Source organism: Benincasa hispida, chromosome 6 (genome assembly GCF_027475165.1).
Source record: "Benincasa hispida cultivar pf3 chromosome 6, pf3_genome.v1.1, whole genome shotgun sequence".
Classification (NCBI taxonomy): Eukaryota; Viridiplantae; Streptophyta; class Magnoliopsida; order Cucurbitales; family Cucurbitaceae; genus Benincasa; species Benincasa hispida.
Genome location: NC_143483.1, coordinates 16,448,934 through 16,470,173, shown reverse-complemented (window position 1 = coordinate 16,470,173; position 21,240 = coordinate 16,448,934). Strand labels below are relative to the sequence as shown.

The following is a 21,240-nucleotide window of genomic DNA, read 5'->3' as shown; positions in this document are numbered from 1 at the left end:
ATAGTGCTACACTATCCACAAGAACATTAGGTATTTGTTGATATGTGCCAACATGTTTTGATAGGTTCATTCATGTCATCTCAAACTACATGTCACAACAATCCCATCAAGCACATACATAATCGATGTATTTTACCTCAATGGAGTCGGCTCTAACAATGAAAAATCTTGTGTCTTTGTGTTTACACTACAATTTGTGCGAATCATATTAATCTATCATTTTGTGACGACAATGGATCAATATAATTGTTGGCTTGCCTTGACCAATGATACCAATCTTCCATCAACGTGAACTGATATTGATGTAAATAACGGTAATTCAGATTTATAGATATATCAACGAATATTTTAAAAAAAACCACTGATATCACATAAATTTGTAAAAATGTTTGGATTTTTTGGTGAAATTTTATAACAACCTTATTTAAGCAATAAACTATGACTTTATACAAATCAATAATTAAAAACCAAATATGATTAGTAATGGAATAATAGACCATCCAAACTCATTCTCTCCATGCTTGAAACAAGTGAATCTGCGTCAACTTGAGTATTACCATTTATGGATCTTGTGAGGTGAGTGCAATAGAAGTCTATTTCAAGACTACTTTTTCTTGTTTTGGTAGTTTCATGGATTTGGTTCTACTGCGGGTGTTCATGGTTGGGTTGAAAGACACAACTCAATTGTTCGGTTTGTAAATTTCTTCAACCCAAATAATCCTTATTAAAAAATGAACCCAACTCAACCCAATCATGAAATATTTAGGTTTGGTCGGTTCGGGTTAATTGGGTCATTTATTTAAATTTTTGTTCTAAATAGAAGCAAAACATAAATATGTAAAAATCTAATTTAATTATTTTCATATATTGAATTAAAATTAACAACTCAATTTAATTTTTTTTCTAAAGTGCAAAGAAATTATTTTAAAGAGTTGTTGAAGAATAAATTATTAAAAAATATTGAAATTAAATAAAAGTAAAATTAATATATATAAAAATAATTGTATTATAAGTAACAAAAAAAAATACATATTTTAAATTAATAATAAATTCGGTGAGTTACTTTTTACTCTTTTCATTTTAGTGTACACAATACTTAAGGTCTCCCCTTATTTTATTTGTTCTTCTCTAATTTTTTTTTTTTAAAAAAACATAAATCGAAAAGTACGACATGTATGGTCTTTTTATTTAAATTTCAAGATATAAAATAAAAAATAAAGTATTTATATTATCAATTCTGGTATGAAACTAGAAGGCCATTGAAAAAAAAGGCTGTTGTTAGAACTGTAAGTTTTGGAACCCTCTCTTACTCGGCAACCATTTTGGACTCATCGGAGCACTACGGGCATTGCATGTTTTGCATAAAATACAAGGTAATTTGAGTTCACTGTTCTTAATTGTGCTTTAATTTTTGCTGAAATGTGTAAAGTTTGAGACATATTACTGATGTAAGCTTCGGTAATGTTCGTTCTAATGTGAATTCAACAGATAACTGTTGTGTAAATGCTTTTGGGAATTCGATTCAACAAAATATCGCGATGGCGGACATCTCCAGTAATTTCTGCTTCTCATGCTTTCCACTTCAATGGCTACTTCTCAACCACTTCTCCACTCGAGGTATAGTGCTAATTCTTCCGATATGTTGTAGTTGAATAGTATAATCTTGATCATGATCATTCTGCACTTATCAGGAACTACGTTTCTTGGCCGAGAGTAACGAAGACACATTTCTACCATGGTTGGAACGAAAAGCAGAGATGAAGATCTCGTCAGTGCTTTCTATTGGGAAATCTTCCATTGGAAGGTACTCACACTTCTTTGACTTCTGCCATTACGTTCCTATGAGGTTTAAACAGTTTAATCCAATATCATTCGTTTGTTAAGCTTAGGTTTCTGTTTGCTTCTGAGACTATACGAGCCGGAGATTGTATTTTAAAGGTTCCTTTCAATGTGGTATAGTGTAAATAACTTCCTGATGAATTTCATAATACTGATAGAAAATATTTAAAATATTGATGTAAGGTAACTTTTTCTTTGCAGCAAATTTCACCCGATGTTCTTCCTTTACCCATTAAAAATCTTTTAGGCAATGAGATTGGAAATGTTGCCAAGCTTGCTGTTGTAGTTCTTCTTGAACAGAAATTGGGCTCGGTAAGGACTGGGTTAGGTTTGTTATTTTAAAGATGAGAGCTATGTTTGCATTCAACTGTGGTACAAGAAAATCAATTGAGTTTTTCAATTTTGATATACTTTTTATTTTTTTCATGGTAGGGTTCTGAATGGGCGCCTTACATTACCCGACTTCCTCAACCATGGGAGATGCATAACACAGTTAGTATTCTGCCTTGTCCCATGCTAGGAACAATTTCATGTTGCAGGGGTTGATATATGAAAATGATCACATGTTTTCTCAGCTTGGTAAATATGAGCAACCATATATATGTTGAGCAGTTTTGTGTGTTTGTGTGTATATTCTTTTTCTAATATTCCTAAACCAAATGAGAATGACTCGTGGAATAAATTCCATCCATAATCCAGCATTCTTGAGATGTGGCAAGACTATAAATTCGGTGGATAAAGTTTTTGCAGTTATTCCATGGATGTTGCGGCAAAGCAACTACATGCTAAAATTTATAATAATTATCTCTGTTTTGTATGATTTTCCTTATTTGTTTCTTATTAATATGTGTGTGTGTGTATGTATTTATGAATGTATGTTTGCTGTGTATAGCACACCAAGTCATTGATATTTTATTCTACTGCATGTCATAAAAGGTCAGATAACATCTCATTCAGATCTGTTTATATTTATTCTATAGCATACCAAGTCATGAATATATATGTATGTGTGTCTGTCTGTGTATAGCACACGAAGTCATTAATATTTTATACCACTGCATGTCTTAAAAGGTTACATAACATCTCACCAATTCCTTTTACCAAAAACAAGGAAAACATCTTATCAGTTAGTTTCATCATGGCCTTTTTTCCTTTTGGCGGGAATTTGGTTGTAGGGGTCCTGTTTTTTTTTTTTTTTTTTTCTTCTCCCCTTTTCATTCAGACCTGTTTCTATTTTAGTAATGAGCTGATGAAATTTTCTAGGCTTTCAATTTCACGATGTTTGACACTCATTTGGAAAAACTCATAGAGAAGAATTTGGCTCTAACTCTTACCTCTTTTGAGTCTTTGCAGATGTTTTGGAATGAAAGTGAGTTGGAGATGATTCGTAACAGCTCTTTGTATGAGGAATCACTTAATCAAAGATCACAGATTGAAAGGGAATTTCTGGCAATCAGGAAAGTATGTGCTTTGCTTCAGCCAAATAATTCTTTTTATTGCTTGGCATTTTGAAATCGGTTGCAATGCTAATTCTATGTTAGTATCCTTATATTCAGAGTTCCTATTCCTTAGTTCAATGATTAACTTTTAGTTTAACTCTGAACTTGATCGAGTTTTTAATATATCCTGATAAAATCAGGTATATCACATCATTAAGTTAAAATACCTTTATTTTATGGCATGAACTTTGTTGGTCAATTTTAAGATACAGAATTGCAAATTGGCATCCTAGTCTTGGCATCTCGGTATTATATGACTTGTGCAATTCTTTTTTAGACCTTTTTTTACACTAATTTCTTTGTTTACATGTGTGTGTATATATACTGTAAGTATATACAAATTACATAGAAAAGAGCATTTTATTAGACTATGTTTACCACAATTTCTAAATCTATTTTTGACTTGAGGTTACTTAGTTTTATTGATTTTCCCTATGTTATTATGCATATATCATATGGTTTCAGGCTCTGGAAACCTTCCCTGAAATTATTGATAGGATCAATTGCGATGATTTTATGCATGCACATGCCCTTGGTAGGTAAATTCAGTTGAGAAGGTTGGTATATCAGTTGTGCTGTTTTCCCCTTCTGATGTTCACATATAGTGAAACAGTTTGAGTTACTATCAGTTTGCAATTCCTTGAAAAATTTTGTTATGAATTTTCATTGATTTACTATTGATTGTGACAGTTACTTCTAGAGCATGGAGAAGCACAGAGGGTGTCTCTCTGGTATTCTTTTATTATATGAAGTTACATTTCTTTTCTATTGTACATCAAAAGCTTTTATTTGGTTGCATATGTATTTTGTAAGCTCGAGCAGATTTATTAGTACAAAAAGCTTTTCTTTAGTTGTATTTGTATAATTTAATATTTTTGACAGATTCCATTTGCAGATTTTCTAAATCACAATGGCGCTTCAGAAGCAATGGTACTGAATGATTATGACAAACAGCTCTCTGAGGTCCCCTTCTCCCTCTCTGGTTGTAAATCATATTTTCTGAAAGTTAAGATATTGTTACTTGAAATTTACTCCAATTGTGGAAGTTCTTTTTCTGTCCATCATGGTATTTTAGTTCTTTTTCTGTCCATCATGGTATTTTTCTTACTCTTAGTTGACTTGGCATTATCATGACGTGGATGTTCTAGCTTCGTAGTTACCTCTATCTTCAAATCAACAATTCCTTTTGCAATTGATATCATTAGTTTGTTTTATTGCTTATCTGTTATTACAGGTTTTCTCCCCAACTAAACTTCCCTTTTGACTTTCAAGTTTCTGAATATCTATGCTAGGTCATTGCTGATCGTGATTATGCCCCTGGTGAACAAGTAAGTTTTCATTTTTTATTTTCAACTTCAACTAAACATACAAGTTTCAGGTGGAGGGATTTATTTGTTGGTTCACCTTCAGTTTTGCTTCATCAACAACTTCTCATCAGTGATTGTCCACGTTTTTTGGCTATTATCTTTGAACTGGGTGGTAGCATTTCTGTTCATCTTTTTCGGTGTCTCCCTTCTTGTGGGGGCCGATGGATGTGTCATCTGTTGGAGGAAGTTTTACTTTGATTTCGTTTCAATACCTTTCTTATATTAATTATTAAGTTATGGTTATATTCTTAAATGATATGAAGTTTAAACAAAACTATAATTTTTTCTGAACCTTGGATGTGTACAAACTACATGAATGATTGAAGTCTTAACATATCATCAATCTTTTCTGAACCTTTGACATGTGTACAAGTTTATCATTGTTAGTTACATGATTTGTGAAATCTACTTGTGCGGGAGAAGTTGAAATCCAGATTTCCCATGGATCTACAGATTTCTTTTCTTGAAAGTTTATGGCTTGAGCTTTACATTCATGGTTTGCATATAGTTTTTGTCTGTATGACTCATACATGATATTGTTTTATGTACACGCTTTATCGATTACCTCTGTGCTAATATTTTACGGAATTGCAAGCCAATATAATCCATTTTAATTGATGTAATACATTGACTTTGTTACCCTGTAATTCACTAGGTACTAATAAGGTATGGAAAATATTCAAATGCTAATGCTACGTTGACGTTGGACTTTGGGTTTGCACTTCCATACAACATCCATGATCAGGTTCGTTATGGAAATTTAGATCAAAGGAAACTACTGTTGCAATGGAGAAATATTGTTATTGTATAGTTGTTACTCTAAAAAATTTTAAGCATTATAATAATTCCATTGTGATGATACTTTCAATCAATTAGGATTCTCTTTTATGATTTAATGTGGTCTTAGTTTGATCCATGGCATTTTAAAACCAACAAACACAATCTTCTTTGGGTTTTCTAATTCTCTCGATCTTGCATGAAGTTGTTAAGTAAATGCAATGGCTCTTGGATGGATGAACCCCTGATCCTCCTCTTCAACATTAACCTTCTCCTATTTGACCATTCTCTCCCATTCTTGAATCTACGGCCACATCTCCTCAACAGGTTGATGGGTACATTATGTGCAAAGGAAATACTGAGATGCAAGGGCCATCTTTTCTCACTTGGCCTTTGCTGACATATTAGTCCGACTGGTGTTTGCATAACTGGAGTTCTAGGCTCCTTCAATTGGAGTTTTGCTTTTCCAAGCAAAACGATGATTCTCCTCCACGTGATGTTGATTGCTTGATTGGCTACGTTTGCATCACATATGCTTCCTAGCAAAAAGGACAAACGAGAGAGAGAGAGTTGTAATCCTGTCCTTTTACATTCATTGCCCTGAATGAAAGTTGAGTTTCTCATTTTAAAATAAATGTTTAAATGCTATGTCGGATCTCCTTTCTCCCAGTCCTCTTCACATCTAGGATAATAAAAGTATTTTTGTTTCTTAATCTCTAGGAAAAGAAGGGGATATGTTGGACGATACTTGTACATTTTGTTAATGCTACTTAACATTTGAATTTGCTTCTTTTACTTTTAAAATTCTTTGTTGAAGATGATGCTCATCTTTATATATATATATATACTTCTTTTATGGATACTTATTTGAATGTTGAATTTTATATGTCTACATGGAAATATGGAATACTCAGGTACAGGTCCAGGTTAAAACAGATAAAGATGATCCTTTGGCGAGAATAAAGTTGGAAATTTGGCTAAGAAGTTGCACACCAGGTACCGAGTATGTTAGAGGTGTTTATTCCACTGGGAATTCTTTCACCATCAGGTTAGTATCTTATCAAAAAATAGTTTAATATTTCTAGTTTAAGCCTTAAACTCTATTATCCAATTGGAGAAGTTTTCTGTAACTTCATTTAGATGGAATTTCTCCCAATTGTAAGTTCCAAACTATCCGTTTTTTTTAAAACAGAAACATTACTTTTTATTGATGAAATGAAAAGAGTCTAATACTCAAAGTACAAGAAACATAAAAACAAAGATACAACAAAACATAGAGTCCTAGGATCAGTAGGTGCACCCAGCTATCTCAACTATGTTGACACAACCATAGTCCGTTAATTACAAATTATTCAAGCTAGGAAATTTATATCTTTGAGAAATTATTTTAAATGACAGAACTGCTAGAAATATTTTTAAATATAGCAAAATATTATGTTTTCATATGTGGAAACTTTTTATTATTTTGCTATATTTGTAAACAAGTTGGTCATTTTGCTATATATGAAAACAGCCCAAAAATGAAAAAAATAAAAATAAATAAATACAAGAATATGAGTAAAAAAAGGGAGACAAACAAGAAAGAACCTCCAATCAAGTAAAATAACGCCCAACAGATAATTACAAACAGGCATAGCCTCGGCAACTGGAGCCCAAGGAGATGTTGAACTTGAACCTAATAAGGGTCCAAACATCAATTGAAGACCCCCGAAGTGCTCTAAAGACCCTATTGTTCTGCCCTCCCAAAAACCCCACAAAGCAGCGCAAACTCTGACAAGCCACAGATATCTTCCCTTTTGAAATTTATTATTCTTCTCTTATATAATTTTTCATGTGATTTTGTGTAAAAGAAAAATATAACACCCTAGTTTACATTTTCAAACAAGTTCCCGTGTTTGATACTTGCTGGGTATGGATAAGTTATCCAAACTGAATTGCCCATGTTATATATAGGCTGTACGGGGACAGAATCCAGTTTTGAGTTTAACGATTTTGTTGCTTTGAGCGCTTCCCGTGCAGTAACAGATGGCATGCTAATTATATAAATGGAATGTTTACTTATATTGAAAATTTATGTTAGTATGTAAATGCAGTCAAGTGAAGATACTGAGCGTCTGAGCGAGAAGAATGTTATTGCTTGGTCAGTCACCCACCCATATAAACTTTTTGGGGGCAAATATATTCAGTAGTATTTGTAGGAGTTCTAGATATAGAATACTGATTATAGCAAAATTTAGATAATCAAACGTGGATAGAATATCCAATTCTCTACTATTGTGAAAGAACAAGAACGGTAATACAATATGGTAGTACTTTTTCACGTACTGCCTTCAACTTTCCTTCCTCATAATCTGATAGAACCTAAATATATTGAGATATAATTGGTAACCAAAATACAAGATAAACCAAGTAATTCGATGTACTTTGACCCTCCCAATCTTTGAGATCACGCTCAAGCCTAATTCACTCACCAAAATTGTCTCTCTTCTTCATTTCCCTTCCCCTCTATTTGTAATGATAAGTATAATAAACCATCATGGGTTGGCCTAGCGGTAAATAGGGCACATGACTTTGATAAAGGTCTAAGAGGTCATGGGTTCAATTTAGGGTCACCATTTACCTAAGATTTAATATCCTATGGGTTTCCTTGATACCCAAATGTTATAGAGTCAGATGGATTGTCCCGTGAGATTAGTCGAGATACACGTAAGCTGGCCCGGACACTCACGGTACGGATACCAAAATCTTACATTGTCTTGACCATAACCATTAGAACTTTTGTAATTGTTATCCACCATCAGGGAAGTGAGATGTGCCACTGGGAAAGGGAGAGGTCTTCCCCAATCACTTCGTGCATTTGCTCGTATTTTATCTTGCTCTAATCCTCAGGGTTTGTATCTCCCTCTTTATTGGCTGTCATTCCTGTATTGGCATGACTCTGATATCTTGTTGGTCCTTGTTTATTGTACAGAGTTAAATGAATTAAGTACTGAAGCTGTTAATGGTGATGGTCGGTTGGCTCGAATTCCACTGAAGAATGTCAATAAAGAGGTTGAAGCACATCAGATTTTGCTTTCTCAATTCAAACAATTAGTCGAAGAGTATAATGCATCTATTCAGGTAATCACACTCCAAAATCAACTTGTTCAACTAAATGTTCTTTGGGAAAGAAAAATACCTTTTTGGTAGTAGGTTTTGGATCTAGTTTTCATTTGGTCTCTAGAATTCAAAATGTTACATTTCTACCCTTGTTTCTACTTGGCCCTAGACTCAAAATTTACACTTTTAACCTTGATTTTTCACTAAATACTCACTTTTATTTCTGGGTGTTAATTGGTATTAATGTCTATGTTAATTTAAAAGAAATAAATTAATTATAATTAAATTAGATTTCACTAATTTTCCATGATTATTAAAATTAATTAAAAATTTCACATCACAATTATTTTAAATTAATTAATTGAAAGTTAATCTCAAAGACTAAAGTGCGTATTAGTGAAAATTTGAGGAAAAAGAAGTACAAATTATTGAAACCTAGGGACCAAATGAAGTAAAACTTAAAACTCAAGGTTAAAAATGTAACTTTATTAAACCTAGAGACCAAATGGAACTTAAACACGAAACTCAAGGGGTAAAAACATAACATATTGAAACTTAGGGATCAAATGGAAACTAGACTCAAAACTTGAAGGCCAAAATGGTATTTTTCCCATTCCTTTTATAAATAAGTTATGCAATATGTGACGCATGTATCATACAAGATTTTGATTTTCTGGTCATGATTATTGGTGAAATTCTGTAATAGGAATTATAGCTGGAAGGCTGAAGAGTTTTGGCTATTGACTTTAGTTAGAGCCATATTTGTGACATTTTTTCAGTTATTCCATTTCTTTCCTAATGAGTAATGTATTACTGTTTTGAACGTGGCCACATTATATGCCTACTCGTTCTGCTAACCTTTATACTTGCATTTGGCTGGAGGTTAGGCTTTGGTGACTTTGGCTTCGGTTAGGATTCTCCTGACTGGAAACTCAATCGAAAACAAAAGATGGAACTATATTGCAATGTTAAGAAATTATAATATCAATAGCACTTCAAGAGGGTTATGTCTCTCCCAAAGTCCCACACTAATAAAACCGAAAATCATTCCCCCCTCTAAAGTGTCCAACTCCCTTAATTTATAACCAAGACACCACTAACTAATTACTACTATGACCTTACTACTGTCCCACTACTCTCTCACAAGTCACAACCTCCTAGCCCCAACCCACATTTGGGCACATTTGGGGGAGGAGTTGTCAAGCCTAGGTTTAAAAATCCAGGCTTCTTTCAGACTTCCCAAATCCATGCAGGTAATGTCAGCCATTTAATATTGGAAAATTTAACCTTTTCTTTTCTCTTAGATGTTTCTAACATTCTTGCATTGCTCTGTGTTGGAGATTGAGATTTTGAGATACTAATTTGGATAATGGGTTTGGATATTTTGGTGTACCACTGGGACAAATCAAATCTTCTTGTATTGATCATGTAGGCATTAGAACCTGTTGATTCTCCCTGTTTGTGCAAAAAGTTGGCATGGCGAAGGCTGATGGCCCATCATCTTCTCACTGGCGAGCTTCGCATCCTCAAGTCTGCTATTGCTTGGCTGGAGAATTATTGTGATGCCATTTAGATTCACCACTGAAAGTATCACAACAATTTATAATAGGAGGTATTGGATCATGACTTCTGATTATGATAATGCTCATTATATCATACTCTTTATATTGTGAGCTCCTAGGTTTCATTTGAGTTTATGCATGTAGTGTTTTCTGTGAAAAATGAGTTATGATTTTACAAATTAAGGAAAATCCAACCATAAAGCATTTCTTCTTCAGCTAAATATTTGAGTCCAAGTCAGGCTAACGATTGATGATCCACTGGGAGACCTAGTGCTAGGTATGTAGTTTAGGTGAAAATGGAATTCACAAACTGGAGAAAACCTATAATATAGATTGGATAATTTGGAGCATCTCCAATTGATACCATCGCATATCCATGTTACTTGCAATTCATGCTTCTCGAGTACCATAGCCTGGAATGTAATCTTCTTCTTTTTGACGTTGTACTGAATTTACATCTCTCGACCTTTATTCATTTTACTGTGCATTGGTTGCTATTGTTTTCTCAACTGCAAGTGCTGCTGCATTTGTAATCTAGCAAATAATTTAAGTTTGATTTGATACTTTGAGTGGTATTTGAAAGAAGGATTACGTAACAAGTTAATGTTACAACAATCCCAAAAATATAAACTAAAAAGTAGATGATAAAATGATAGAACAGAACACAAGGTTTGGTAACTCAGTTTGGTGCAATACCACCTACAGGCAATGTGTTTTAGGAAAGATATTTTCACTAATGAACAGTTACGCGTTTACACTTACAACGTTTTAGTTATCTTTTAATACAAAGCTTCTACAGTGATACACGAATAGCCTAACTTAGTGAATGATTACATAGGTTACTGAGGCTCTCCCTAAGTGTGAGACTTCCTCTCAAAGATATCTTCAATCTTTCTGCTTTCAAATGAAGACCACTTCACTTGATATACTTAGGCTCCCCCTAGTAAAGATCGCTTCTTATATAAACGTTAATGCTTTAAAATGATCAAGAGGGACAAACTCAAGATCTGCAGAACTTCTTGCTTCACAATCACACGGATTGACACCAATGTTGTTTTCTTTAGCAAAAAACAAATAAATGGCAGACGTCTTTTTCAAAAGTGCTAATCCTAAAACAAAGAATACAAAACTTTAAATATGCACGACAAAAAGGAAGAATCAGACCATTACCAACCAACAAAGCCTAGAGAAGGAAAAGATCTTTAAGAATAAACCCACATAATTTTCCAGACAAGGAAAGAATTTCCAGATAGAAACTGCACTGTGGGACAATTTGATAAAGAACAAGATTACCAACAACCACGAAACACACTAAAAAATATAGCCAACACCAAAGTACTAACAATATCTATACTATATTTTTTAAAAAAAGACTATCTTTGAGGGGAAAAAATATGAAAGAATACAGAGGATTAAAATAAAATAACGACAAAAGAAAGAAAGCACCCTAGAAGAAGGGCCTCGAATCTAACAAAATATGACCTAAAGAGTAATTACAAAAGGGGCTCGGTCGTTATCGAAAACCAAAGAGAAACATTATACTTCACGAAGGATTAAACATCATCCGGACCCCCCTAAAAGTCGATCCCTCTAAAAATCCTATTGTTTCTCTCTCTCAAATACCCCACAACGAAGCGCACTCAATCTTCCTTAAAAAATCTCCATTTTCACCTAAACAACAGATGAAGGAGAAACTCTTCGATGATATCACTAAAAGCTATGTGTCAGGTAATTGGATGCCGAATACACCAAAGAAGAAGTTCGAAAATCATACAAACATTATTATAATTCCAAAATAAATGATGTGGATCTTCCTCCTTCCTCCGACAAAGAATACAACAAAAAAAAACCTGTCATCCCTTGAGATCCTCTCGGATATTGATTATTTCATGGATAACATGCCCTACGTTTTTTTTTTGGGATTTTCACTTTCTAAAGAGCCGAAAACATCGACTCCCTAAGAGGTGATGGATCCAATAAATGATGGAAAAATAAATTACAAGAAAGGCCCTCGGAAGGACTAGGACTCCAAATAAGAATATCCCTTCTCCCGCTTCCCAAATTATAAAAGGAGGGCCATAACCCCCGGACAAAGGAATGTTATCTATACTTGGTAATAAATGAACTAATAAGAATAGAACACATTGTCATGGTCATTCTGCACTCTTTCTAGGGTTTTGTATCTTTTACTTTGTTTACGAGGTAATAAATTGCTGAGGTGTTCGCCTTTCATTCCACTGGTAATTGGCCTTTAGTGTGTCGAGAGAGCTTTGATCGTCCTTTTGTGAAAATCTTGTAGTGGAAAGAGTGTTGGTAGATTGTTTAAATGTTATTTTTGATACTGACAACTTTATGGAACTTATTCATGAGATGCGAAGAATGCAGTTTCAGTATGGTGTAGTGTTATGAGTATTATAATGTTGTGATTTTGTTAATATTTTAAGGGGAAGACTTCATATTTAATCAAGGTGAAAACTCATTTTTTCTTATTTACTTAGTTTGGTGAGTTGATATTGATATTAACTTTGAACTTTCAATTCCACTCTCTTAAACTCTTAAATTGGAGTTGGTGGTTAACCTACTTCCTCAAAACTAGGTTATAAAATTCCTCACAAATCAACCAATAAATCACTTGAAATTTAACCGATAAACCACACCTAGCCAAGTAAAGAAAAACACCCAACCTCAATAAATAAGCATGAACTTAGCTAGGAAAAAACAAGAAATAACTTCTCATTGATGGAATGAAAAAGATTAAAAGTTTAGGAGATACAAATTTTCCCAAGGTGTGGGAAAAAAATAATAACAAATACAATCAAACAGAGATAAGCTCTGCCTCAAAAGAGGAAAAAAAAATAATAATAGAGATAAACTTTCAAACAACTGACTGATAATTCGCCTTTATTGGCAGAAAAACAAAGGCTACTAGAAAGCTACCAAAAATCCAAAATATGACTACCAACCAACAAACTGAGCAGACTGAAAATTCTTCAATGATGCACAAACTAAAATCGGAAGAAAGAAGCTTTTGATGAACCAACACCAAGAAAACTAAACAAATCTCATAATGCTCTAAAGCTTCCAACAGGAGGATAATACAAAGCTCAACTAGAAAAATTAAACCACCACTAAAAACTTCCAAAAACAGTGTACGAGAAACCGGCCACTCTCTATAGATCAACCCAAATAAAATTAGAATTTAATTAGCACTCTTAAAAGTGCATGGAATATTTTCGAATCTCTCTCACATCTTGAGGTGCTTGGGACATTTGGCGAAAACAAAAAGATTATATGACAAATATGATTCCATACGGAAAAAGTTGGAATTTAGTCCTCTAATTTATAACTAGAATTTAATCCATATGGTAGGATAAAATCCTTATAAATTTTATCAAACTACAAGAATTATTTATAAAGTTGTATCTAACTATAAGAACTAAATTCTAACTTTTAACTCTACAAGTGAATTTTGATAAAATCCTCCAAACTATATTATAAAATTCCTCACACATCAATCAATAAATCATTTGAAATTTACCCGATAAACCACTCAAACCACAATTGTAACTGGGTTTATTTAACCAAGGCAACCTTTGGCTTGAAAAAATGTCATGAGTAAATAGAAACAGAAAAAGTATATAGTCTGGACTTGAGAGTAGATTGGGATATAATTTGAGGTACCTTTTGAACCATGCAGTCGCTGTATTTTATTAATTCGATTAGAATAAGATTTAGAAGGAAGAAATGGGGGCCTATTAGGAATAAACTAGTGGTCTAGAAAACATTGGGGGCATGGCCTACTAAAAAGAAAAAACCTTACATATAGTGATATAGGGATGTTATCATAACGTATATTTGAGTATGCTTTTAAATGTGCATTCATTAATACCGTTGAACTTGTGAGAACTTGAACATAATTTTGTTGGTTTAGTATCTTTAACCAAGTGGTCAGAAATTCAATCTTCTTACTCCATATGTTGAACTAAAAATAAAATAAAATAATAAGAACAATGTTCAACTTTACGATTGCCCATTTGGTTTTTTGTTTTTGTTTTTAAAAATTAAGTCTATTTCATCTACATTTCTTACAATGATTTGCACTACAATGGTTGAATTCTTAGCCAAATTTTAAAAACAAAAACAACTTTTTTAAAGCTATTTTTTTTAGTTATCAAATTTTGGTTGGGTTATTTAAACCATTGGTGGAAAGTAGATAATAAAGAAATATAGATGTGAAAGTAGTGTTTATAGGCATGGTTTTCAAAACTAAAAAACCAAAAACAAAATGGTTATTAAATGGGGTCTAAACAATCAAATTTATGTTTGCTTCCAAATTTTTAGAGTGGATTTTAAATATTTAAAAATGATTTTGAATTATTATATTTGGTTCTAAAAATGATGTTAGAATTATTCAATTACTTAAAATTGTATTTTTTATTTGAGAAATTATTATTTAACTAAATAATTGTGGTAAATATCTATTTTATTGTAGTAAGGCAAATGTTTATGATAGATTTTGAAAGAAAATTAAAATTATATATAATTTTTTGTTTAATTAACAATTTAATGACAAACAATGTCGTGTTAAATACAACAATATTTTTACAAAAACTGAATTAGATAGCCATTTCGAGTCTGATTTCCGATCAATCATCTAGCAAAAAATCATTTATCAACTAATTCTTTTAAAATCAATTTGAAATGGTTTTAGATTTTTCTAAAATCAATTTTAACTCATGTTAAATACCATCATTTTAAGGAAAAGTGATTTTGGCAAGCAAAAAAGTGATTTTGACTATTTCAAAATCACTCCCAAAATATGTGGTTTGACGAACTACTTGTAAATTTAAATAAATTATAGGGACTATTCATAAGATCAAAAATTAAATTCTAAATTTCTCAAAACTAAGAGGCCAATTTGTAATTTAAAGGAAAAATATATATTTTTTGTTATTTTGAAATAGGATAATTAAGTGTTTCTAGGTAGAGTTCAAATGGTATATTTGGATGAATGTTGTAAGTTTTAAAACTAATGGGTGAAATATTGTAGTTTTCAAAATATTTAAGAAATGTGGTAGTTTTTTTATTTGACTACTATTTTTTAAAAAATACAATTATTCCTGTACCTTATTTAGAGTACTCTATGTACTTATATTTCTTGATAATAACAACAAAGGGTGTCCTTGTATTTTTTTAATAATAAATAAAATTTGCATCCTTAACTCTTAACTCTAAGAGACATTATTGAAAAAATAAATAAATTCTCAATCATTTTTTCTTCTATAATTGGAAAATAACAAAATGTAAATTAAAATGTTCATATTAATACAACAATTTAATGTAACTCATTCATTTAAAAATAATAATAACAAATCAATGTGTCTCACAAGGCGAACGTCTTCTATTTCGAGTCGACTTTGAACTTGAGGCTGCTTTGGTTTCTTTTGATGTTGTTCTAGTACCTCTGCAAGTGATTCATAGATAAATACTCATTATGTTCTCCATGGTTGCGCTCATGTCAATGCATGTATGAAGACGATGGATTAGCCTTTGAATCATAATATCCTGAACCAAATGCTGGTATCATCATATTAAAGTAATCTGTCTGGCTCTGTGTCTGCGTCATAGGAGGCAATTCTTCCACATTGTGAGTGATTTCATCAAACTCTGTTGGAGTAATAGGTATATCGTACATATAATGTAACTCCTCCATATAACTCTCATTATTATTACATATAGCAAGAACCTGATTTGGATCATTTGCAACATCACGAATGCTACTGTTGCTCGATCCTTATGAATTATTAAACAATTAGACAATAATTAAAATAAATTTAAATTAAAAATAATTATACAATATTTAATTATGCACCAGATGACCCATAATTGCTCTCGGACGAGTAACGTAACACTTTGTAATATTATTGTACCAATTGATGTAATTTTGAATTATATCACTATCAAATTGCCTAATTGAAATCCCATTGCAATAAACTTTGCATGATAGTGTCATCGCAATACCAAATGTGCAACTTTTTCAGACCAATCTCCAGTTCTTAGGTTGATGTTATGCAGGGGGTTTAGTATTACCAAATTGTCTCATTAACAAAGATGGCATCTACCAATATGAAAACATATGAGATGACTTATCGTCTGTCTTATGTTCGATTGTATAGAAATTGAGTAAAGTGTCCATGATAGCTTTATAAAGCTCCAAATAATTTGAAACATAAAATATTATATTAAAAAATATTAAAGACATTAAAAATATGTATAAAAAATTCAATTAGATTCAGTATTAATGTACCTAATCAAGTTGAAGCAGATCAAACATGTATCTATACTGACTAACTATATGTAGCTGACCTAATCAAGTTGAAGCAGATCAAACGTATCTATACTGACTAACTATATGTGTAGTTGACCTAGTCACACAAAATTTGTTTCTCCACCTATATTATTAAAATAATATTTTAGATTTTAAATTAACTAGATCAGTCATACAAAAATATTTGTCAAATTAACTTGAATCAAAATAACATACCGAGAACCGTAGACTCGTCCAACTAATTGGGCATCGACATGTTAGAGCTGTAGAGCTATTGTTGGAAATCGTTTTCAAGTCCATAATTACAAAAGTATCAGAGGCTCAACGATTTCACAAACGTCGAGATTTGTTGCTTTGCATAGATAGTCATGCCAACCATGCTCCACCTCAAGAATACCGTCTCGCTTCATAGAGGTTGGCTAACAATCGAATATTATAAGAATTATATATAGAAAATCATTCATTGTATTAAACCATAAACTATACTTTTTAAACTATAAACTAAACTTTTTAAACTATAAACTTCAAAGTTAAATTAAAAAAATCAAATAGTATTAAAAACAAAAAATCATTCCATTAGGATTTTTTTTAGTAAAATCAAACAAAATACTAAACTTTTAAAAAAAACATACTAAAAAAAATAGAATATTAAAAAAAAAAAAAAAACAATGATGCGTCTTTTTCTATTAAAAAACAATAAATAAACAATGTAGAGAAAAATAAAATTAAAAATATATATATTGTACTAACAAAATCTAATGTCTAAAATTCTAATACTAAATTTTCTTCAAAAGAACACTAAACCGTAAAAACCCTAACACTAATATTATTTAAAATGTAAAAGAAAATACCAACCTGGTAGATCTAACATAATATAAATAAGAATATTAAACTATAGAGAAAAAATTACTAACATCAATATATAAATATTATTGAATTCATATTATTAAAAAACTATTATTGAATTCAGACTAACATGGTAGATCTAAAATATTATTGAATTCAGACTAATATCAATAATTTGTTGAGTTTTATGTCATAAAACTCGTGGTTTTGTAAAACAATAAATTTATTCTGTAAATCAATAAAGTTATTATTGAAGTGTGGATTCAATCTAGTTATTATTAAATATATGAATTGCTTATTTTATTTCAGAAATAAATCCAATAAACTAAAACATTCATGACTATTACATGAGTTCTTGAACTTTATGTGGAGACATAAAAGTAGACCAGGTTCAAGTAAATAGTCAAAATGATCTGTAGTATAGGAATAAGATTGGATACCTTATTCTGGTAACACTATCAGATGTGACCCATTTTATAGTTGTTACAAGAAGTTGTAAAGTGTTACAAACAAAGTGATTCTAATTCATTCATGTGGTGACATGAGGAGTGGGGGCGTCTTGTGCAATGAGTTTGCATAAGATCGAACCAAGAAATAAGTCACTCTTACTTTATAACGTTGTTTACTGTTTAAGAATGAATATCTCATAACGGTGACCTAGGCAACTTAACCTTAATCCTGAGCTAACTATGAACTTCTATTTATTCGAGATTATCCTTAGATTTTCATAGGTGAGGGTGACTCAAAACTTCCTATTTCAGAGGTAAGACCGGGTAGATAGTTGAGGACATAGGGTGCAAGATAGAATTCACTCCTATCCGCCTCATTGGGCCAAGAGGGATTCGGTTTGTTGATTAGATCACAAACAAATTGTTCATTTAGTGGAACTTAAGGAACAAGAGGTAATCTCGTGGATAAAACAGTTATTGACCTAACTGTTATTACGAGCGACCAATGAAAGATTAACTTACTAATCATGGTTATATCGAGTGGACACAATATATCTACAATGAGGGGAGTGCAACTATTGGGCTTTCGTGGAGTGACCCAGTAGTTAACGAATGGGGCTAACTCAGTGTAAAGAGTTTAGCCAATTAATTTCGGATCGTTGGAGCCCATAATCTGTAGGTCCAATAGGTCCCTATACTAGCTCACAAATGGATAAACCTTAGAATAACGTGATAAGTTAATTTGAAATGTTCAAATTCAAATTAAGGAAATTAATAATTATATGTGATATAATTACACGTTTAATTTTGGAATTAAACGATATCAGAGAATTAATTAATATTTAAATATAGTTTAAATATTAAATTCATGAATAGAGATTCATGATGGTGGAATTGGTGATAAATTAATTTAATATTTGATATTAAATTAATAGAATTAATTAAATTGTTTAATTAATTATGTATTATTAACTTTATTAGAAAATTAATTATTGAATTGATTTTTGTAAAATTAATAAAATTTCATGTTTTAATTATGGAGTTAAAAATTAAAAAATAGTTTTTATTTGAAAATTCATTTCAAAAAAAAAAATTAAATGGAAAATTCCCAAATGTGAGATTTTCTCACTTTAAAGCATGCCCCTTAGTCACTTTTGTACTACATTTCCAGCTCATGTTTGAAGGTGGAGCTAGAACCATATCATGCAATCAACATTTGCATGAAGTACCTACATAAAAATTCTACTTTGAGTGGAAATTTCCAGGGTAATTGCTGAATTTGTTGAGAGTCTTGAGGTTGAAGAAGTGTTCTTCACCAAGCCGAAAGACCAGTCACCTTCTCCTCTCAATTCCCTGAATTCTAGCTTGTTTTGAGTCTCACAACTCAATAAGACTCTTAGAGGATAGTAGGAAGCTCTAGTGATGATCCACAACCAAAATTTGAGAGGATTGCAGCTGATTTTTGTTGAAGAAAAAGATCTTCAAAGATATATATGAAACCTTCTTTTTCATTTGATGAGTATGCTGATTTCAAAGCAAAAATTGATGAATTATAATGCTTTATGATTTTGTTTTCTTTCGCTATGTGTTTTCTTAAACTAACATAATTAATATTAAAAAACTATGAACATCAATATATAAGGAATAAAATGATATATCTAGCATAATATAAATATAAAAAAGTATTAAAAACAAAATACTACTAATAAATAAAAATTAAACCCATAAATTTAATAGTTGTCTTACTTTTTTCTTCAAAGTGACAACGGTTCTTTTTTTTTTTTTTTTTTTTTTTTTGTTATCCGGCAACAAAAACTACGAAAAAATGAAATATTATTATAATTTATAATTTATTTTTAACTAAAAAAATAGAAATTTAATTGAATGAACATATCCCTCTTTTTGGTTGTTTGTTTCTTAAACAAAAAAAAAAAACTATAAAAAATACAATAATATGAAAATATGAACAAAATTGATAATTATTTTTAAAAGATAGAAATTTAGTAGAGTGAATGTACAAACCTGTGTAAATTGTGATCAAAGAAGAGTGAAGTGCGAAAAGAAAGGATTCACACGAACAAAAAAAAAAAAAGAGAGAGTAAGAGAAGGTAATAATCAGTGTTATTTGTGATTTGAGAAGGGTGAAGAGCTAGTTTAAAAAGACATATTCGACCTACGAATTAAAAGTGGTAGGTGGAGCGGCAGCTGAGGATTTAAAGTTGAAGTGACGATTCAACATGTCACAGCAGGTCGAGACTTCAACTCTCGAGATAGCAGGCGCATGCGATTCGATTGGGTTATGGCAGTGGTGTAGCAAGATTCGACTGGTTGTGACAACGGTGTGCAGGATGTCGAATGTTGAAGATTCGACCTGTGTAGGTCGAGTTTTGAATCATCTGACTTGCTTTTTAATTTTTTTTAGGTCGAATTTTTAACTCTCGACTTACTTTTATTTTTATTTTTTGATCGAGTTTTTAACTCTCGATTTAGTTTTGTATTTTTTTTTTAACCCTCAAACTTTTAAAAAGCTGCCACACTTTTCCAAAATCTCTAAATATTTTTAAAGCACCATATTTCACTAATCATTTTTTTAAAATTGCAATATTAAAGTAAAACATCCTGTTCAAATCACTTTGAAGCAAGGCCCTCCCAAAAAATAAAGAAAGAAAAGTTATATAGGAAAAGGAAATGGTCAAAATGATCTGATTGTGATTCGTTCAAATGGCTCCACGAAGCCGAAACAGCTTCCTTTCGTTTCCTTTTTTTTCTTCATTTTTTTGGAGGTTCAATTCCCTATAGAATTAATTATACACAAGCGTTGGAGGACTGTCACACACCAACAAAAGCCAAAGTACAAGAAATTAATTAAATGAAAAGATGTATCCAATAAAAAGAAAGAGAAAGAAAATGCACTCTTTTCATTTTTCTTACATATTTACTCTTTAAAATGACGAATCAAATGCTAATTAATATGCATTTATAATTTCATAATTGTTGAAAGTGGAATAGCTAGTTCAATGCTTGAATTTGACTTCAATGCCTTAGATTCAAATGAATTTCATATTAAGACAACTCTTTATCTGATATTGAGGTTGTTATTGAAGATATTCTTTTTGTTGCAAATTCTATTGATGTTTCGTTTTTTTATCATATCTCTAGAGAGGAAATAAAACTGTTCATGCTATAACAGTTTTGACATTCTCTCAATATTGCTCTTTTTTATGGAAAGATATCATTTTTTATTGTATCTGCCATCTCATCTACGATGAGGAAGTACAGGAGTAATTGGTTTTGGTTTTGTGTTGCTTTTTCTCGTCTAAAATAAATGAATTTCATATATTTTTTTAAAATTTATAATTATCTACTATGCTCGTTTTGTTCAATTGATATCAAACATATACTATTCACCTTGAGGTCAAAGGTACGATCCTCATCTCACATATTATCTAAAAAATTTTTTTTTTTCTTTACCCA

At 31.4% G+C, this 21,240-nt stretch overlaps 1 protein-coding gene across 7 annotated transcripts; it reads left to right on the top strand.

Moving 5' to 3' along the window:
• The first annotated feature begins 1,236 nt into the window (after positions 1 to 1,236).
• On the top strand, positions 1,237 to 10,364 carry LOC120079668 (SET domain-containing protein). Of its 7 annotated transcripts, none has more exons than XM_090314991.1 (16): positions 1,237 to 1,373; positions 1,489 to 1,617; positions 1,692 to 1,804; positions 1,890 to 1,938; positions 2,041 to 2,151; positions 2,272 to 2,331; positions 3,193 to 3,300; positions 3,804 to 3,873; positions 4,029 to 4,069; positions 4,221 to 4,301; positions 4,631 to 4,666; positions 5,361 to 5,450; positions 6,397 to 6,530; positions 8,284 to 8,372; positions 8,454 to 8,602; positions 10,014 to 10,364. In XM_090314991.1, the coding sequence occupies exons 2-16, from the start codon at positions 1,504 to 1,506 to the stop codon at positions 10,152 to 10,154; spliced, it is 1,386 nt and encodes a 461-aa protein (XP_090171117.1). In that variant the 5' UTR covers positions 1,237 to 1,373; positions 1,489 to 1,503; the 3' UTR covers positions 10,155 to 10,364. The 7 variants fall into 7 exon arrangements, with proteins under 7 accessions (XP_090171117.1, XP_038889895.2, XP_038889894.2 ...); XM_039033967.2 differs by having other exon boundaries at positions 1,890 to 1,953; XM_039033966.2 differs by having other exon boundaries at positions 8,284 to 8,602.
• The last annotated feature ends 10,876 nt before the right edge of the window (positions 10,365 to 21,240 follow it).

Excerpts from the sequence above, each read along its gene's own strand:
- LOC120079668 (XM_039033965.2), top strand. The coding sequence starts at position 1,504 with ATGCTTTTGGGAATTCGATTCAACAAAATATCGCGATGGCGGACATCT. Across the intron at positions 1,954-2,040 it reads TAAAGGTTCCTTTCAATGTG|CAAATTTCACCCGATGTTCT; the intron begins GTATAGTGTAAA and ends TTTTCTTTGCAG. Across the intron at positions 2,332-3,192 it reads CATGGGAGATGCATAACACA|ATGTTTTGGAATGAAAGTGA; the intron begins GTTAGTATTCTG and ends GAGTCTTTGCAG.